The following is a 21149-nucleotide window of genomic DNA, read 5'->3' as shown; positions in this document are numbered from 1 at the left end:
ATCATGGAAGAGGGAGCAGAAAGATTGCAAGGAAAGATTCCAGAGGGCCAGGAAATCTACTGTGAGACTGTGTCTCCTAGAAACAACAGCAGAGCTTCACCCATGGTACCTCAACAATATGGCTGCTTAGACAAGACCTAAAAAAGTATACCAACTTAGTTTTACAACAATAATTCACAACAGTTCACCAACAAATATAGTCTACAGTCCTCTGTACTACTCATGGCAATTAATACTCTATGAACTTGGACAAACATCATCTAAATGTCTACTATTGTGTTGGTCTGGATAAGAATGGCCCCCCATATGCTCATATTTGAATGCTCAGTCTGCAGTTGGTGAAACTACTTGGAAAGGATTAGAGGTGTGACCTTGTTGGAGGAGGTGTCTCTCTGAAAGTAAACTTTCAGGTTTCAAAATCCCACACCATCCCGTCAGCTCTCTCCCCCCACCACCAACACCACCACCAGGTGTTTGAGGATAGGATGTAAGCTCTCAGCTACTTCTCCAGCACCATGTCTTCCTGTGTCTGCTGCCATGCACCCCGCCATGATGATCATGGACTCAACTCTGAAACTGTAAGTGAGCCACCAATTGGCAGTGGCCATGTCAGAGGAGCTGCAGTCAGCCATGGAGCTCATAGAGTACAGCTCACCGGATAGCGCGGCTACTATGGGTGTAGCCTGGAGAGGCAAAGCCCTGGGGAATGGTCTCCAGAATGCCCCTTGCTTCTGCTGTGCCTTCTCCTGCCTGCTGCTGTCCTGTTCCTACTGTATCTGGCGAGGTGTGATTGCTATGTGAGAGAATCCCACTCTATCGAGTATACTGTGATTAGTTCATGGGAAAGTCCCACTCTTCACTGGGCAGTTTCCTTGCAGATCATAATGAACATGATTTTTATGAGCAATGATGCTTAGTTAGATCAATGATTTAAAGATACAGGTGGTTAGGACAGTTAGTGAAGATGATTAGGGAAATGGTCTAGGTTATTCTGCCAATTGTTCCAATAAGAGACACGAGAAAAATAAAAATAAGGCTAGCAGTCAACTTCCTTTTTTCCTAGATGTAAGACTTGCTGAGGATGAAAAATAAGAACAAGGAAGTTTCATGCATTGTAGACCCAGGAATTCTGCCTGTGGGAAAACAGGCTGATGATCAAAGAAAGCAATTATGTCCCTACACCCAAGGTTAGGTCCGAGTTCCTTGATCATGTAGCTTACAGAATTAATCACAGGCTTCGGTATACACCTTGAAAAAACAAAGTTATGAAAGAAAATTAGATGACCCCATTGTGTGTAAAGAAAAAAATAAATGGTTAGAGACCACTTGAGTAAAGTTTTGTAGAGTAGAAATAGGAATCTGCTACAATGAAAGGGCAGACAGCTGCCTGCTGGTGCAAAGGAACTGGCCGAGATATACTCGGCTTGCTTAAAACTTTGCTAATCAATAATAAAAGGATCATTGCTTTGGGATGAAGATGTTATGGTGGGAGAAATAATACAAAGGAAAATGATTAACTACTTGTGGGCCTCTAAGAAAAACATGTAATGTGATCATAATATGATTTCTTCCTTGTAAAGATTTTCATTTGTTTCTGGAAAATATGTAATGTGTGGTTGTCAGGTAATTTCTTCTTGCACGGAAGTTTTTGTCTTAAGTGATATAAAAGGGATAAGAGAAAAATGAATAGACAGGAGGAGAAAGAGAAAACTAAAATGAAGAATTAAGTTTTACACCCCCCCCCAGGTAAGTCTGTGTGTTCATTAGCACCCGCTCCACCATCTCAGGTAAGTCTGTGTGTTTAATAGCGCCCGCTCCACCATCTCAGGTAAGTCTGTGTGTTTAATAGCATCCGCTCCACCATCTCAGGTAAGTCTGTGTGTTTAATAGCATCCGCTCCACCATCTCAGGTTAGTCTGTGTGTTTAATAGTGCTGACTCCACCATCTCAGGTTAGTCTGTGTGTTTAATAGCACCCGCTCCACCATCTCAGGTTAGTCTGTGTGTTTAATAGTGCTGACTCCACCATCTCAGGTTAGTCTGTGTGTTCATTAGCACCTGCTCCACCATCTCAGGTTAGTCTGTGTGTTTAATAGTGCTGACTCCACCATCTCAGGTAAGTCTGTGTGTTTAATAGCACCCGCTCCACCATCTCAGGTAAGTCTGTGTGTTTAATAGCGCCCGCTCCACCATCTCAGGTAAGTCTGTGTGTTTAATAGTGCCCGCTCCACCATCTCAGGTAAGTCTGTGTGTTTAATAGCACCCGCTCCACCATCTCAGGTAAGTCTGTGTGTTTAATAGCACCCGCTCCACCATCTCCTCTCCAGGTTCTTCCACCTGCTGAAGCTTGACTGCAGCAACCAAGTAAATGTTTTCTTCTCTAAGTTGCCTTAGTTACGGTGTCTCTTCACAGCCATAGAACAGTAACTTTGTTTCTAAGATCTGACCCCAACATCCCCGGCTCTGCTTTTATCTCTGCTTCTCTCTGTTCCCCAGTGGGGTACGCTCATTTAGAGCAAGCTGTGGAGTGGCACCAACTAGGTCCGGAGTCGTGGGGTGTATAGTATATCGAGTCCAGGGGTTTCAGAAGAATGTGGAGAGGAAACCCCAGCTGTGACTGCAGCATCCTGTATTGAAGGACCAACACTCCCACAACCCCATGTGGAAAGAGACGTTTCTTACCATTTGTCTTCTATTCTCCACCAGGTGGATGCCAATGATTCCCAGGAAGGACCCAAAGCCCAGCTGAGATGAAAAGAACAAGAGAGACGTTTGGTTAGCATCATCCTGACCCATCGCAGTTAACAATGCCCCTGTGCAGGCGAGATAGCTCGGCACGTGAAGGCACTTGCTTGCAAGGCTGATGACATGAGTTCAATCCCCAAGACCCACAGGACAGAAGGCAAAGAATCAATCCCCTGACCTCCACACGTGTACCATAGCATACATTCCACCCTCCCAAGCTAAGTAAATATAATTTTTAAATATTTACTAATTCCCCTTAATTTACTTACTTTACTAATAACCCCTTAAAATGTTTTTTGTCTACTTGGGTATGTTAACTCATAACCTATAATCCGAGCACTTGGGAAGCTGAGGCAGGAGAATGGCCAACTTGAGGTAACAAATGACAATGTCTTTAAAAAAACAACTAAAAATAAAACTAAATACTTTGTCGGGAGAAGAGTGTGGCCACTCCCACCGTAGGAAGCACCACATGGCATGGAGTTGCTTTCCCTAGAAAGGTTTAGCACACCCACCAAAGCCTGCTGGTGGGATAGACAGAAGCTGATGCTTCCATGAGATCAGTCCAACTTTTGGTCACAGGACTCCATCTTGGTACACCTTTGTAGGGACCTCACACTGAGCTTCTGACACGCCCTCTCCAGCCAGCCCAAGAAAGATGGAGAGAAATTTGGCAGCTGGGACATGTATGGTGTTTCAGCAGAGGAGTTGTTAAGAACAAGACCCTGCCCACACTAGAGTCTTCAGATTGGATGTGGAGAAAGGCAGGATGGAGGTTTAGGGTCCAGGAGCTCTCCTAGATGGAGACACAGTTGGGTGTTAGGGTCATATGCTTATACCTGTCCTCATCTTAAAGCTGGGGCATCAGGCCCAAGTTCCAGCTCTGTATACACCGCTCTGAGCCTGTGCTGGTCTGAGGGGTCAATTGCTGGCCCAGGAGGCCCTGCCCATCTAGTCTCTGAAGAATGGTATCTCTCCAAGTACTGAGCTTCTGAAGGCCACACTCCTTGCCCACAGTTCACAAATGTCAGACTTAGACTAAATTTGTTATTTTTTGGATGTGAATTTTTTTTTTTTTTGCCAAAATGATGAGTTTTTTTCATTTCCAGGCTGCTCTCCCCGAGATAGCCAGGACTCCTCAGCTCTATTGTATAGAGTGTCTCTCTGACCTGACTTTTACTCAGATTTCTCTAATTTCACTATCATCTCCATGACAATACAAAGTCTGAGACAAAGCTAATTCTGGTTAATATAGTGTTAGTTCATCCCCCAGGAAAACATCTCCTTGTGTATTACCCTCAGAAGTACTGTTGGAATGTAATCGTGTGGTGATTAGCTTTATCAGCTTGTCACAACCTAAAGACACCTGGGGAAGGAGTCTCAGTGAAGGGCTGTCTACATCGGGTTGATGTGGCCATTGTCTTTAGAAGACTGACTTAAGATAGCTGATGTGGGAAGACTCAGCCCACTGCGGGCCGATCTTCATATTTTTCTGAGAATTTGAGATGCTGTACCCTGTGGGAGCCCGTTTTCAGGTTCCTCCTGGCTTTACCCAGCAGGCCATCATAGAGAGGATGATTGGACCACGGGCCTGAGTGCAGGTGTCTGAAATGGTCTGCACTTGGCTGTGCTGGGGGAGGTCTTTTGCTCCACCCCTTGGCATCTCTATAAATACCCTGGGGAAGAGACGGTCAGAGCCCATTAGAATAGGTTCCAGGCCCTCTCAAGGCTATCCTTTATTTTCTATCTGTTTACCTCAGCAATATAAATCCTTCTAATATTTCCTGCTGCTCGTACTCAAGAAAACTCTGGGGAACTGTAGGGTTGGTGGGTAAACGCCCCTAATACCCTCTAGCTCCTGAATTTTAGGATTCCCTCTTTGCCCAGGGAGTGTGGCAGAAGAAGCTTATGTAAGGCCAGCATCTCTGGAATGCACTTCATTCAATGTTACAGGACCACTTTTCCTGCATGGACACTTTTTACACAGTCATCTGTGGATTACACTCAGGCAGATAACACGATTCACAAGGTGTGTAAATACAGACCAATCTAAAGATAAAATGAACAGTAAAGCAGGTTTAGATCCTGAGGGCCGAGAGACCTGCCTTGCTGATGTCACTGATGCTGTCACTGGAGTCATTTGCCCTTTTGTGAGAAGTGAGAAGCCAGCACAAATGTACACTTCTCCTTGTTCTCATGGTGGCATTGTGAACAACGGCTTCAATGTGTGACCTCCCCACGGGGCTCTCAAAACCACAAGCCCATCTTCCAGGAATTAGGTTGGGGTTGCTGCATGTGTTAATGTCATGGGGCAGCAGGGTTGGACCTCCAGGGATCTGACAGTGTGTTATCTCTTCAGACTTCCACAGGCTCTGACCGTTCTCAGCCTCAGACCCCTCCCCACTTCACCATGGAAAATTATGTGGCCCTGAATTCACCCTACCCTCGACAAGTCACACTCTTCTCCTGCCCCCTCTACTTCCAAGGCCCTGTGACAACACTGGCCCGCCAGCATGGTGCAAGACAATGGCCTAGCTTAGGGCCCTCTGACCAGCAGCCCTCAGTCCTCCCTCTTTGCTAAACGCTCTCCAATACTAAGCATTAGGCTGGGGTCATTTTTCCTGGGACTCTGGCCCCCTCCCACCATGGATCAACAGAGAATGTGTCTCTCTGACATAGAACATAGTCCACATAGAACACTGACCATCCTGACCAGCCCCCCATAGGCCCTTGACTCACGATGATCCCTGGGTAGTAGCCGCCCACGGTCACATTCTCTGTCCTGGTGGTGGCAGCAAGACCGATGGTCAGGATGAGCGTGGACACCAGCAGCAGAGAGCCCACAAACCACAGAGAGATCTTCCTCCTCCTTCCAAAGCCCTCTGTGAGGAGGAAAAGAGGGGGGTAGTGAGCCGGGTGCTGATTACCCACTCTGTTCCAGACCCAGTTATTAGGAATCACGTGAGCTCCACACCTGTCCTCTATCAACAATGGGGAAACCTGGTCCCAGCTGTGCCAGGCAGGCGAGCAGCCTGTCCGCTCCCCGCTCCTCGATGGTGCTGAGCATAGTCAGGGGTCACGGCCTGAGGCTGCAGAGTGGCTTGTCTTCATCCATCTCAAGTCCAAGGAGAGAATGACTTCATGGGGAATGGAGGAGGTGCCATAAGTGTCAGAGGCAGCTGTGACCCAGATGTGGCCGCGGGGGCTCCTGGGTGTGGACCTCCCCACCCGGCCAGAAGGTTGCACGTGCAGCCGCAGGCTGTGAGACTGAGCTCTGCCCATGCTACAGCTCAGCAGAGGTTGTTGGACTCACGGAGCATTTCAAAGGCACTGCTGCTTGCTGGGCCTTTGTCCTGCCTCCTGCCTGAGATACAGATACAATGGTGGGGCCCTGCAGCCACTTTGGACTAGGACTTTGGAGTGCAGTCGCAGGCAGAGAACATCAGAGAGGAAATACCACTGAGTATCAATCTCCAGCCTTCCTCAGACAAGCCTGAGCACCGTCAAGTGCTCCTCTGGACGGCCTGCTCTGTGCAGCTGAACTCCAAGTGCTGCCCAGCTCTCAGGAAAGGCCTCGGCCTCCACTGGACCTCTTGGATCCAGCTTTTCCGCTGACTGCCAGACACACCTGCCTCCCCTAATGGCTTCACAGCCACACACCTGAACCACAGGCGACGGCTAAAACCGTAGTGAGAAAACCACGTTCGGCTCTGATCCAGCCAGGCATTTGACCAAGTCCCTGCGCACAGAAGTGTGGTGGAAGGAACGTCTGATGGGCTTCGTGACCCCAGAGTCCTAGCGAGTCAACATTTGAGTGTGGATACACCTGCGACTGTGTGTACTCACGTGTGCCTCTATGTGCGTACACACAGCACAGTGCCAGCTTCATCAGGAAGTGGCTTGCCTACCCAATCACATCCCCCTTTCAAATGACCACTGCCTCTGAACGGGCAACTCTTCACGCTCCGAGAAGTTCCCATCTGAGGATTTCACACATCTTTGATCCGACCAGTGAAGCTTAACACAAGTCAAGGTTATGACCCCCCAAGAAAGGGATTGTTACAAACTTGAGACATAAATTCTCAAAGAGCTTCAGATGACTTCTCACACTCCCAGTGACTCAACTGACTGGAGAAAGTCATTTTTATCTGGCTGACCCAGCAAGGGCACATCTCCACGAGTAAGACCTCATTCCAGGGGCTCTGCTCATCCCTGTTCAGCCTTCTCACCCTTCTCCAGACCAGAGTGTGACAGGTGTCTTCTCAGAATCTTATCCTAAATCGCCCTTCATCCCCGGAGGGACCAGACCTACCATTCCCCAACACAGTAATCACTGGCTCCCGGGAGGGGGCAAGCGTTGCCCTCCACCTCAAGTCTCACTGCTTCTGAGGTCCCCAAGGAGTCATAGAGGATGGAATTCCTGTTGGCCAGGCTCTTTAAGTCCTGGCCTCAAATATGGGTCAGTTTCTCCTTCCCACTCCCATTCCTCTTTTTTTTTTTTTTTTTTTTTTTTTTTTTGCCTCTGAGAGGAAGGTTTATGTCCAGAGTCCATGGGGCCCTTGTATCTGCCTCAGCTCACCCTATGGGCTTACTTGAATACCACCTGCAGAAACACCACACACGTTCACTCACCCCTATGCTGCTTCCTACTCATCCTCACACTCATTCCCCAAATTCCCCATCCCCCGTTTAACTGAGCATTCATTATGTACAGATGCTTCCAAACCCCAGACACACTGCCGTGAACACGAGGTGAATCCTGCCACCGTTGGGAGCTTTTGGTCTTGGGAGAGAAGACCCACAGATATAAGATGAGCCACAGTACACGTAGGATTTATAAAGTGCCTAATTCAGTAGAGAAATGAAGCAGAGCCGGGGGACAAGAACTCAGGAAGGAGTGTGGAAACACCTCCCAGGAAATGGGGCCCGAGGTGTTTGGGAGCAGGTCCAGCAGTGGGTCCAGATGGCCCTGAGAAAGCCCTGAAGTTGGTGGTGGCAAGTGGGCAGCCTGGGAGCTGAAGGAATAGGATCTGGAGAGGCTACTGTAGTCAGGTCAGCAGGAGGGAGAAACTCTAATTCCACTTTCTCCTACATCCACAACCTCTGAGTAAATTTAGAAGAAGCAAGGTAGGCTGAATGGAATCCACCCTAGGTGGCTCAGGCCTCTGAAGGAGTGAGGGTGGGCTAGCAGGAGGCAAAGGGAACACCCTTCTTTGAAAGCACCAGGAACAGGGCAGAGAGCACCGTGCACTGAACACCCTTGGCAGAACATGGGAGAAGCATGCTTTGAAGCAGAAAGCAGCTCCTGGCTTCTCCACAGTGTCCACGGCTCCACCAAGAGCTGGCCAGCACCTGCAGACACTCAGTCTCAGGAGCAAGCCGCCTGAGGTAGGATGGGCCTAGCTACCACCTGGTCATACCTGGAGCTCGGTCCTACCTAGCAAGCAAGTGCTAATGTAGTGAACTATGTAGCGAACCCTTTCTCACCTAAAGGGCTTTACTTTCCCCTTTTTTTCCTAAGTACATCACATGCCAATTGTATTCCAAACAACTAAGAATGCCCCAGAATGGCTGAGATCTGGGTGGACCCTTCTGCAGAAACATCTTTCACCTGAGGTGGCACCAGCCCACAGCACCCTGGATCATGTCCTCCTCTGTGCTGGGTCATTAGCATGACATCCTAGGCTGGGGGCACTTAGCATTGTTGAGCTAACGGTTTCTGACCTGAACAAAGCCACTTGGCAAAAGGTCAGGCTCTTCAGATCATGCTCTCAGCTGTTCATATCCTTGAATCAATTTGCCTTCTTACTCAGTCCTTTCCTGAGTCTGTCTTACTACCCCCCCCTAGAGCAGTGGTTCTCAACCTCCCTAAAGCTGCAACCCTTTAATACAGTTCCCAATGTTGTGATGACCCCCAATCATGAAATTATTTTTGTTGCTACTCCATGACTGTAATTTTGCTGTTATGAACCATAATGTAAATATCTGATATGCCGGATATCTGAGATGCAAGCCTTGTGAAGGGGTCACTCGATACCCCCAAAGGGGTCGCAATCTACAGGTTGAAAACCACTGTCCTAGAGTATTCCATAATAAAAAAAACCCAGAGACATGAGCTAGGCCAGTCTGCCAGCATTTCTGTCCACAGTTCCCAGGTATAACAAGGTCTGGAAAGTTGCATGGTGCTGGACCGGGCAGTTGAGCATCACTTTCCAACTACTTGGCTGGGAATTAATGGATTCTCCGCCAGACAGACAGGGGGATCGATTGTCCTGCTCAAAGTGCCTTTTATAAATACATCTGAATACACAGTACAGCAATAAACAGAAGTTAAAAAAAAAAAAAAACAAGCCCAAGACCAGAAGGTGAAGGGATCTCTGAAATCCCCAGATGCAAGCATTTCTACATCAGGGCTTTTCACTCATGACAGATATCCAGACAGTTACTGCACCATCTCCCTCCATCCTTTATCCCATCAACAAAGTGCTGTTGTCCTGTGCCTAGACAGTGCTAATTAAACCACTGCTACCTAGTTACTGTGGGTGATGACTGCACTCAAGCCCACGAAGAGAAGGCGGCCAAGCAGGGCCATGCCTCTCACTCTCAGGATGCCAGTGTCCAGCTCAGAGTGGGAGGAGGAGATTCCACCCGGTGTGAATAAGTGAAAGACTTCCCTTGGGTGGAGACAGAAATGTTAACAACCCGGTAGACTGAGCCTATGAGAAGGTCCCCAGAACCTGTCTGTGAAAGTTGTCCTACTCATTTTAAAAGCACATGGAATATTCTGCGGGTGCCACTGAGCCAGCGGGTAGGTACTTTCTCAACTGTTTAGAGCTTCTGTCTACTTAGCTGCAGGATGCCCTCCACACACACACCTCAGCGTGCCATCTAGCCATTTTCTACCCACCCATTCCTAACCCATCCCTGCCTCACCCCTCATTTCCAAATGCTGTCCTCTTTTCCAGGCTTCTGCCTGTCTTGGCCGAACTGCCGACTCGGGCACTCATAGTTCCACGTGGTCTGCCCAGAAGGTTCAGGCACTGACAGACAGCAGGCAGACTGTGCTCTGTACTAGACCATGTTCCCCACTTAACTGAGACAGGAAGAGATACCCCAGCCCGGAGGATAAGACTCAGCAGGGCTCTTCATCATGATCTTGATGCCTATAGGACCTGAACCCCCAGAATGAGGTTAATCCTCTGGGGTCTCATGTGATGGCCTGTGTCTATGGTCTCGGGTACTGGGGATGCTGAAGGAAAAGGATCATTTGAACCTGGGGGTTTGAGACCAGCCTAGGAGATCCCATGAGGCCATATCCTGTAGCAGAGGCAAAGAGTGCCCCAAGTAGGCGATCCCACAAGGGCATATCCTATAGCAGAGGCAAAGTGACCCCAAGTAGCACAGAGCTGGGCACTGCTCAGTCACCAGGTTCTGATTTTATATCTAACACTGCTCCAAGCTGTAAGCAAAGCAGCATCGACATGTAACAGTCACAGCCTGGAGCCACCAGGCCATTAGTCGCTTTTAAGACTGTCTCAGTAAAAGACTCCCACAGACCACTTTAAAGTCTGGAACTCCTTATCGGAAGAAAAGGGTAAAGCCAGAAGCTGCTGCTGTTAATCACCAAGTCACCCTAACATGACAGCAGTGGCAGCTGGTGACAGAATAGCTGTCAGTCAATACTAGCTAGCTAGGAGCCGACTGGAGAATGAATGACCACAGAGCATCTGGCCTTAGAGAGGAGCGTGCACAGAAGTCTCTTCAAAGCCAGATTCCTTCATTATTATTTAACAACACTACCAATCTAGTTTCTGAAGACTCCCCTAAAGTGTCTCAGTGAAGGGTGGAGGCTATCACTTGGGTTCTTAATGATGGGTCTGCTCTGAAAGCATCCTTCAGAGTCCTCCATCCCCCACCAATCCTTTAATCGCGTGGCAGAGGGTCACGCAGGGTTAGAAAGTCCTTTAAGTCTCTCCCACCCTCTGCCCTCCTGGAACAATGCCTGGCACCCCTCCAAGGCCTGACTGCTTCCCAGAGGCGCACCTAAGCCCAAGTGGCGGGAGCCAGAGCCTGCAACAGGTTTCCTGGTTTCCCAGAAGGACCTGGCTTCAGCTGCTTCGGGCTTGGTGTGGGAAATCAAACAGTTAGAGATGGAGTGGCTGGGTAGTGAGGTGGGTGGAAGCCCTCGCTGCCACCAACAATACCAAAATGCCCTGAGCACCGTTCTCTCTCTCAGGCAGGACGCGCTCCCTGGTTCTTTCAAACAAACATTTCCCAGAAAAGTTTAGAAAGTGAAATAAATACAGTGGGACTGGAAAGGTGGCGATCTGGGACAGCACCACTTAGAAGAACCCGGGTCCGTTAATAAAAAGATAAGAGTAGCGGACAGAAACAGAATGGTGTGGAGCATAGACTGATGTGCAGCAGAAAGATGACGCACCTGTGGCCCGTGCCACATGAACTCAAAGTTCAAGAAACCAGCCCTGAATCCCCAGCCCCAACCCCAAGCGAGTCCGGCACCCAGAGCCCTGAGCTACGCCAGTAGTTCCCCTATTAGAGGAGTTAGAAACTCCTAACCCAGCTCCTGGGCCCCCAAATTGCCCGTCGGTGGTAGAGATACCCACCTGTGGTATCCAGCAGAGCCAGAGGGCCAGACACAGGCGGCGGGAGCGGCTGCATTCCCGAAGTGCCCTCCGCTGGGAGGGCAGCGCTGAGCGGCCACTGCTCCTTCTGTCTGGTTAGGTTTCAGGAGGCCCAGGAGCAGCCCCAAGAAGCGCAGCCCTGTATCCGCTGTCCTCTACTCCACGGACACTTCTTCCTCCCTCTCCTTCTGTCTTCCTCTCTCCTTTGGTCATTTCCCCTCTCCCTCCACCGCCACCCTTCTGCCCCCTCCATCTCCTACACCTCCCTTCCTCCCTCCTAGGTCCTGGTGCCTGTGGCTCCTCCTCCGTTTTCTCTCCTCCTCCCCCTCCCCTTCCTCCTCCCCCTGTTCTCTTTCCCTTCCAGTCTCCAGCCCTTGGAAATCAGAGTCTAGGAAAGGACCCTGAGCTTCCGCTGCCAGAGATAAAAGACAGACCCACTGAGGAGGAATGTACCTAGAGAAATACTGTGGGCTGCTGGCCTGAGCCCAGCCCTCCATCAGAGGTGGCCACGGACCGAGAACTGGATGGCCCAGAGAAACAGAGAAACGCAGCAGGTGCAGACCAGGGATTCTACACAGGTGCTGGAGAGTTCTCAGCTCCTGGCTCCTTCAGACCCCCGTGAGCTGAGCCCTCCCACGTCAGTCATTAAGAAAATGTGCTGCAGATGTGCCCATGAGGGATAGGATGGAGACGTTTTTTCTCAGTGGAGGTTTTTCCCAGGTTACTGTAGCTCTGTAGCTTGTGTCAAGTTGAAAAAAAAATAATAAAATAAAATAAGACAAGACTGGATACCATGCATAGCAGCAGGGAGTCTTTTAAAGAATATGAATGTATTGTTAAAAAATATTTTGAGAATCAAGAGTATAGCACTCCATGGTAGAATGTTTACATAGCTCGTAGCTCCATGATAGAGTGTGCACATAGCTCCATGGTAGAGTGTGCTTACATGGCTTGTATGGTATGCAGGAGGCCACAGGCTTGATCCCTAACGGCAAAAAAAAATAGAGACAAGGGAAAGGAAGGAGGGTGCTTGAGAGAGTGATGGAAATCAACCTCTCCTCCCCAAGGAAGGCACTTGAATGCTGTTTCCTTAGTGAGACACAGTTGAGGACGATTAGGTCATTTGGGGCAGGCTGAGTAAAGGCTGCTGTGGGAAGGAGGGGAGGGGCTGCAAGAAACAAGAGGGTGGACGGGACATAGCCCAGTTAGGTTTCTATCGCTTCACTAAAGAGGCCATGACCAAAAGCGGCTCGGCGAGGAAAGGGCTTCTCGGGCTGCTGTGTCCAATCACAGTCCATCACTGGAAGAGGCCGAAGCAGGAACTGACGCAGAGACCCTGGAGGAACTCTGCTTGCTAGCCTGCTCACAGTGGAGAGAACTTAGTGCATCCACAGTGAAGGGGAGGGTTGTCTGTACAACCACTCAGCAAGCAATATTCAGGTGCGCTGATGATAGTCCCACAAACCAGCAGGCTTTAAGAGAAGCCCAGGAACAGAGTCTTAGCAAGTCCTTAGGAGGAACTGCAGTTCTACCCTTCTGGTGCTGCCAGAATCTTCCAGTCTTTTTAAATTACTCTTGGGTTGAGGCAGCGCACCCCCGGGGAGTGCAGCCTCTGCTGGGAACCCCCACTGCCCTTATAGACACCCACTGAGACACAGAAAAATGGGTCCCATAAATGCTTTTCACAGGCGGTGACAGCCGCACAGATGGTCCCAAACAGAATGTCCATCACCAGGGAAGAAAGAAGTCGAGCCAGCCAGGGAAATCACAGGGCACCCAAAGTGCAGGAGCTGTACAGCTCAATCTAAATAGATGTCAGAGAGAGACCTGGGGAGAGTGAAATCTCCACAGTGACTGCAGAGCAGTGTCTGACCTCTCAGTACTCTCCTGAGCCTCTGTCTTACTGTAAACACTCTCCCCATACTGGGAGGCATAGCTGTGAACAAAGCAGATAAAGATGCTGGTGTATGGAGATAAGGTGTAAGTCCAAGGGCTCGGACATTAGAGAAGGTCCGCATGCCAGAGAGTGCAGAACTAGCATGTAAGAAACTAAAAGGTCTCAGACCCTTTTCTAAGGAATGTGTGGGGGCTTTGGGGTTTGTTTAAGCCACTGAGAGGCCGCTGTAGGAGCCAAGACCCGTGTTAGGAGGTCAGGATCCAGTGCACCGTGACAGTGGCCTGACCAAGATAGATACACAGAGGAGGAGACATGGCTAGGTCAGAGACACACCGTGCTGGTGTGTGATTTCAAAGAGTGTTGTAACCAGCACGTGACTTACAGGGACACTGAAGTCAGCGCATAACCACCAGGGATGCTGCGGCTGGTAAATGACCACCTGTGCACTGAGGCTGGTTTGTGACTACCAGAAACATCGAGGCCAGTACATAACCAGTAACAGGGACTCTGTGATCAGTCTTCTAGCACCTTAGGTGCTGGGGCCAGTACATAAATGCCATTGAGTATGCCTATAGATACAAATGTCATGAATTAAGCTGAGAACGATGTCTCATACCTGTAATCCCAGTACTCTGAAGGCTGAGGAAAGAATAGGTCAATGAGTTTGAGGCTAGCCTAGGCTACAGGGAGAAACCTTGCCTAGTATTTGTGTCAGGGTACAGAGAAGTCAGTGGTACCTATGCATCAACACACTCATGCTATTTGGATGGTTTCTGGGAGGTGTTTTTAATTTTTTTTTTTTTTTTTTTTTTTTTTTTTTTTGAGGCATAGCACAGAGCAGAGCAATTTCCAGTTCCTAAAAACAATTAAAAATAAGAATAGTTCGGGAACTCCTACAGAGCCTCTTCCCAGATCACCAATTGTTCACAGGATGAGGAGGGAGGAGGCTTATTTTGTCCTGGGGAGCCGGGCCCTGGGTGCTGTCCCCTCCCAACACCAGACCCATAGCAGCTATTCTGTGTGCCAGTTTCCAGAGTCAGCCAAAGCCTTTGCAGGAAGAGAGAAATTTTCCTGGTGAATGTGAGGAGGTTGAAAGGGGTTTCCAACTGTGTGCATGGGTCAAGCCAGGCACACCCTTCCCAGCAGCCCAGCCTTCCTTCATCTGCTACCCATGGCATCATCTGGCTAACTCTCCAAGGACCCCTGGTGTCTAAGCCGCCTGGGATGTGGGGGGATGGGGAGCTCCCTCCGTGTGGAGGAAATCTAGGCAGCAGTAGCAGCCAGGCAAGGTGAGTACCTTTGTTCTGAGTGCTGGTTGCTCAGACCTGGCTAGGAGCTAGTCACTACAAGCAGAGAGATGCCCCTGCTTGGCCCTGGAGGATCCCAGACCCTGGTAGGGATGCAGATGTGGAGACAGATGGCCTCTAAAGAGATACCGGGCATGTTTCCAGCTCAGCCAACAGAGGACAGGGAACAGGCAGGTGCCACATGCAGCTGCAGGAACCAGGCAGGCTCTGGCAGGGGCCTGGGGCTGGTGCTAACAGGAGCTTGCCCAGGGGGGTCTGTGAACACCAGATGCCCGGTTGCCCTGGTCCAAACTACAGGAAGTGGGAGACATGCCAAGTATTTTACAAAATTGGCCACAACTGACTGTTCTGAGTCTAAAGGGTTGTGTATACACATTAGCAACACAGCTTGGTATAACTAAGTTTGAGGATGTCTGCTGCACGCCAGTGATTGAGTTCCTTAGTAGGTCTTAGGAGTCCCTCTCTTGAAGACTGCAATGAGGTGTGTGTCTGAGCACCACTAAAAGCTTCCTTTGGGGAGAGGTGATTGGCATACAACAAACTCTACTTTTTTGAAATGGAAAATTAATAGATATTTTAAAAATACATTTATTTATATGCATGCATACATGCATCTATACATGCACGTGCATGCTTGTACATGTGCCATGTCATGAGTGTGGTGGTCATAGGATGGCTTGTGGGGGCGTTGATCCTCTCTTCCCACCATCCGGGGCTTTGAACTCAGATCGTCAGGTTTGGTGACAAGCACCTTCACCTGCTGAGCCGTGTCCCTGGCGCCATGTCACAGACTTTGACATATACATCCACAAAATCACCAGCACAGTCATGATGGGGACACATCTGTTTCCCATTCTAGAGGCAGTGGGACCTAAAAACAAGGCTGACCAAAGTCTCATGCGATAGCCAACTTTACCCAGAGCATCAGACAGTTTGTGCTCTGAGGGTTAAGAGTCACCTCAGTAAAGTGTACAATCCCAAGGACAAGCCACACGTGGCAAAAACATGTTTTTCCATAGACGCGTATGAATAGCAACAGCTGAAGCAAACTCACTCCTGTCCACTACACCTGGGAGGGGCGTGAAAACACACTCCAAGAACAATTCTGTGTTCTGAAGACACAGAGATCACAAGACTCGTGTCTTATTTTCTTGGCGTTTTCTCACAAGCACTCAGAAATCTCACAAGACTCCGTTCTTGGACCACGTTCTGACACACATCCATTGTAGCTGTCTTGGTAAGAAGGAGGATAGCTCAAAAATAAGTTCTCGTGCTTTCAGAGTATTAAATAAATGGACCCCACAAGTTAAAATTTCCCTGAGAATCTGGTGTGGATGGAAGGGAAAGGCTGGGGACCTGAAGCCAGCCAGAGAAGGAACTTTCCTCCCAGGAAGAGACCTCATGCCGTTCTGACAACTTAACAGACCATCTCTCAGGACAGACCAGAGCTGAGACCATGATGGGCCAATGATGAGTATCGAACGGACCAGGGCTACTGAGTGATTCACCTCATACCCTCTCGATAAACCTAAACCTCATATCAGCACCCAGAAGACAGACTTGAGGTCATTGGACATACTGATTTGTTTCTCTTCCTGCTGTGGCCACATTGAATAAACCCTTTTCTGCTTCTCACATCCCTTATTTCTGTAATTGCTATGCTGGAGACAGGAGCCAAACCGTGCTGGCTGGGACTGCCAGAGCCCAGGTTTGCACCCTCTAAACTCCAGTAACGCTGTCACTCCATGTTTTCCTGGCTTTCTTTTGAACCCCTACACAGCCCCTCCTCCCTGGTAATTCAGCACAGTGCAGCGTTTTAGAAGTCATCGCAAAGTGCTTTTTGCTGTGGTTTCTTCCACTCAGAGCTCAGAGCTGAAACCCACACATACAGTGACTGCCTCCGATTGGACTGTGTCACTCTGTGACAATGAGTCCATCCGTTCATTCAGGGGCCACTTGGGCATTCAGTAAGGTCAGGCTGTTCAATGCAGAACTTCCAGGAATAGCTCCCATCATGTGGATGCGTGCTCTCCCTTCTCTTGGTGGGTGGACTTGGTTGGTTGGAATATGTAGGGATAATCTAACCTCACACAACTATGGAGCTGGACAATGAAGGGACATTTTAAGAACCTGTTCACAATATGGTGGATGTTGATGATAGTTGTTCCAGATGTCAGTTTGACTGAACTGAGGGGTACCATCATAGCTCCAAGGACTTATTTATGGGTGTGTCTGGGAGGGTGTCCTCAGGGAAATTAGAGTAGAGGGGGGAGAGGCCTCTACCGTTGCTCATAGTGTACAGTGCACAGGACTTGCTGGTAAAGGGCTATGCTGTTTTTATGTGTTTATGTGGTGATGTATTGTGTATCCAATAAAGCTTGCCTGAGGATCAGAGGACAGAGCCAGCCACTAGATTAGACACCTTTAATCCTAGCACTCGGGAGGCAGAGATCTGTCTGGATCTCTGTGAGTTCAAAGCCACCCTGGACTACATAAGATTGATTCAGTCTAGGAAAGAAACAGAGCCAGGCAGTGGTGGCACACACCTCTAATCCCAGTACTTGGAAGTCACAAGCCTTTAACCCCAGCACTTGAGATCTCATGCCTTTGCTACCAGTATTTGGGAAGCACACATGCCATTAATCCCAGCACTAGGAAGGGAATGAAATGGCTGGGCAGAGAAAGGCATATAAGGCGTGAGGAGACAGGAACTGGAGGCCTTTTCGGCTGAAGACTCAGAGGCTTGCAGTCTGAGGATTTGTGGAGATAAGATCTCGCCTTCCATTCGGCCTGGGGATTCGGTAGTGGTGAGAAGTTTCTCTAGTGGCTTGCTCCTTTGTCTCTCTGATCTTTCAGCAATTACCCCAATATCTGGCTCTGAGTTTTTTATTACAAGACCTTCTAGAATTCATGCAACATGTTATCACATGACTTGCTATTTCAGAACATGTCCTTCTTCCTATATGAAAAGTTAACTGTACAGAAAACCATCACATGCTGAAGCAGCATCCTCATCCATCTCCCTCGTGCCGTCTTGCTGCTCAAGGCCCAGGCCTGGCTATAGCAGGCTTAACTCCATGGGGAGCAATAGTCTGGAATCTGGGTATTTTTAAAATATAATCTAATTCCGATTCCCCAGCAAGCAATCGTGAGAGATGACGACATCTGCCTTCTGCTGGCCTGAAGACCATCAGAGAGACCTGTAAATTGCTTTGACATTTGGAAGGTAACTAAGCAGTTACGACAGGCACACACTTCCTCGCCAGCCCCAGATTCCTTCCTGTTCGCAGCAAAGTATTTACCACAGCCTCAGGTTTCCTGCCTGGACTTCCTTTCTGTGCTCTTGGGCTCAAATGTTGCCTCAAGAACAAGCCTCCCAGCAGCTCCCACACCCAGGAGCTTTCATTAAAGCAACCCTGCCTTCAGAAGGCTCTAGGAACTGTAGAGTCAGAGGCAGACAGGCCTGGCCCTGGTTGAGTACCTATTGTGCGTCTCACTGTGTGACTATACTTTCCACATACTGCCATTTAATCCTCATTGATGCCATGGGCTTTTCGCAGATGGGGAAATCAAGGCATTGAATAAACTTTCCAAAGGCAAATGGGTGGTCAGTGGGAGAAACAATACACACATCAGGTAGGTCCGATTTCAAAACGTAACTTTGTCTCCTGAGAAGGAAAGCATGCACTCACTTGAATCTCAATCTTTAATCCAACTTTGACTCAGCCACCCAGCCGAGTATTTACTGATTTCTTCTCTGTGTAACAGAGTAGGAGAGTGGCAACGAAAAGCCACACAGAACTGCCCTTCAAGAACTTAGCAGTGGTGGCGCACGCCTTTAATCCCAGCACTCAGGAGGCAGAGGCAGGCGGATCTCTGTGAGTTCGAGGCCAGCCTGGTCTACAGAGTAAGATCCAGGAGAGGCACCAAAACTACACAGAGAAACCCTGTCTCGAAAAATCATTTAAAAAAAAAACTTAGCTACAATTATAGCAGAGCAGAGGGGACCAAAGTGGCTCATTCAGGGAGTCCCCACACTTGCCATCCAATCTTGGGGTGATCAAGAGCTCAGTGGGTAACTCACCTCTTGGTTGGTCACGTGGGGGCAGGCTGGTGCCCAGAACAAGGGAGAGTATATGAACGGTTCCTGGAGGCAAGTTGGACTCCGTATGCAGCCAGACCCATGGTGCCTGCTTTGCTGGCAGAAGGACCAGGGTAGAAGCAGGGACTCACAAGATCAGGCTTGCTTCGGGCCTGATGAGTGGAGCTGAGCAGGCAGAGCCTGCAGGCAGAGAGCTGTGTCGGGGCACCATGCTCTCAGGCTCTGGGCTGTGGCAACACTTCCCAGGGGTCTCTTCTTGCCTTTCTTCTTCTTCACTGCAGGGTTCTCCTAGAAGAGCATTCCCCCACTGACCTGGGTCCTGTCTAGCATGTAAAGATGGTGGGGGCTTGGGGTGTGGCATTGGCACACAAGCTTCAGTCTGACTGTTGTGGGTCTCCCACACAGGTGCACACTGCTGACACACAGGCTCACATGTGTATCAGAATGCACACACACAGGCTGCTCACACACAGGCTCACATTTATATAAGAATGCACACACACACAGGCTGCTCGCACATAGGCTTACAAGTATATCAGAATGTGCACACTCAGACTACTCACACACAGGCTCACATACATCTCAGAATGCACATGCTCACACTGCTCTCACACAGACTCACATGTGTATCTGAATGCAAATGCTCAGACTGCTCACACACAGGCTCTCATGCATATAAGAATGCACACGCTCACACTCAGGCTCACATACTTATCAGAATGCACATGCTCGTGCTGCTCTCACACAGACTCACGTGTGTGTATCAGAATGCACACGCTCACACTGCTCACACACAGGCTCTCATGCATATAAGAATGCACATGCTCATACTCAGGCTCACATACTTATCAGAATGCACATGCTCGTGCTGCTCTCACACAGACTCACGTGTGTGTATCAGAATGCACACGCTCACACTGCTCACACACAGGCTCACATGCATATCAGAAGGCACACGCTCACACTGCTCACACATAAGACTGGCTCTTAGTTCCAGGTCTACATAGAGATGTGTCTCAGCGGCAGGTGACAGCTGGGCAGAGGCACGTCTGGCATGATCCACACATTTCTCCCCGATCTCCACCTGAGATCAGGGGACTTTATGTGACCTCCTCCACTCCTTCTGCTGTTGTGGCTGAGCCTCTCTGTCCCTGTCCTCAGCATCGCTCCTGGACTCTAGGAGTCTCCTTCCTGGTTTTTAAAAGGCTGTCGCTGCCCAGGAATCCTGCCTTCCTTCTTTTCACTGTTCATCTCTGCTCTGGGTTTAGGCTGTGGAGAAACCAAAAGGGCAAAGACTGAAAATGTTCCCTGTCCCCCTGCTGCAAGCTCCCTTCTGATCCATAAGCCTCTCAGTAATGAAGTGCCCTGTGTCGTGTCCGGCTGGCCATGCAGCCTGCTCAATGCTCACTGGCAGGTGTGTAGGGAGGTCCTCTGGCCACACCAGGAGGAGGGAGCTGGCCTGGGTGTCCAGGAAGGCCAGAGTGCTGAGCTGCAAGGTTTATCTTTCATGAGTAAAAGAGGAGGACAGCTGTGAGTCCTATAATCAGAGCAGATCTACTGGGAGGTACATTCACCTCATTTCTTCTCTTCTTAGATGGACTCTGGATCAAGAGATACTCAATAATGTGCTGGAGGAACCCATTAAACTTCCCCCAGACTCTGGGTTAGCCTCTACCACCTCCTGGGTAAGTACATTTAGAGGCCAGCACTCTGAGTGAGCCTTCACCTACGTGGCTCACACTGGTCAGATTGCTAAGATCCCCACTGATTTAGGAGACAGGTGACCTGTCAATGGGACCCTAAACAAGGATACAGGCTTCACCTGCCCTCAGCATCAGCCACAACACTTGTGGTCAAGCTGGGCAGTGGTGGCGCATGCCTTTAATCCCAGCACTCGGAAGGCAGAGGCAGGAGGATCTCTGTGAGTTCGAGGCCAGCCTGGGCTACAGAGTGAGTTCCATGACAGGCTCTAAAGGTACACAGAGAAACCTTGTCTTGAAAACAAAAAACAGAAAACAAAAACCTTGTGGTCACCTTCCCTAGCCTCGTCTACAGTTTGGCTTTCCCAGCAGCTGTTTGGATGGCAACGGCCAGAGTCCTGTGTCATCTGCCAGCTCAGGGCTGAGGAACTGGGTAGTGCTGACACACACACAAACCCTCCTGAAACTAAATAGCCCATGAAATGAAGCTGGAGATGAATAATGTAGACCAAACATAGGGAGACAGAAGCAGCCACCCTCCTGCATGGACAGGTGGGAAGTGAGCTCAGAAAGGAGATGTTCTTGGAGACATGAATTTTTAAAATTAATAACATCCAGAGCCCTGCTAGAAGGATTTTGCAGCTGTGATACATGATAGCATTCACTCTGGCTGAAAGTCACAAGGGAGTCTCTAGTGACTCACACTTCCACAGGACACACGACACCCCACTCTCATCCCATCCCACTGAATGGGGTC

General features: G+C 49.3%; 1 protein-coding gene across 3 annotated transcripts in view; it reads right to left on the bottom strand.

The window, feature by feature from the left end:
- The window catches only part of Tmem255b (transmembrane protein 255B), a 44279-nt gene extending 32657 nt beyond the window's left edge, over nt 1-11622 (bottom strand). For all 3 annotated transcript variants that reach the window (XM_052751717.1, XM_052751718.1, XM_052751719.1), the window contains exons 1-3: nt 11369-11622; nt 5484-5626; nt 2682-2744 (exon numbers count right to left, since the gene is read on the bottom strand). In XM_052751717.1, coding sequence (XP_052607677.1) covers nt 2682-2744; nt 5484-5626; nt 11369-11423 — 261 coding nt within the window. In that variant the 5' untranslated portion in view covers nt 11424-11622. The remainder of the gene's footprint in view (nt 1-2681; nt 2745-5483; nt 5627-11368) is intronic.
- Nucleotides 11623-21149: the final 9527 nt, after the last annotated feature.

This window comes from Peromyscus californicus, unplaced genomic scaffold, assembly GCF_007827085.1.
Source record: "Peromyscus californicus insignis strain IS unplaced genomic scaffold, ASM782708v3 Scaffold_23__1_contigs__length_62951481, whole genome shotgun sequence".
Classification (NCBI taxonomy): Eukaryota; Metazoa; Chordata; class Mammalia; order Rodentia; family Cricetidae; genus Peromyscus; species Peromyscus californicus.
The sequence above is the reverse complement of the archived record's forward strand: the minus strand, read 5'-3'. Positions and strand labels throughout refer to the sequence as shown.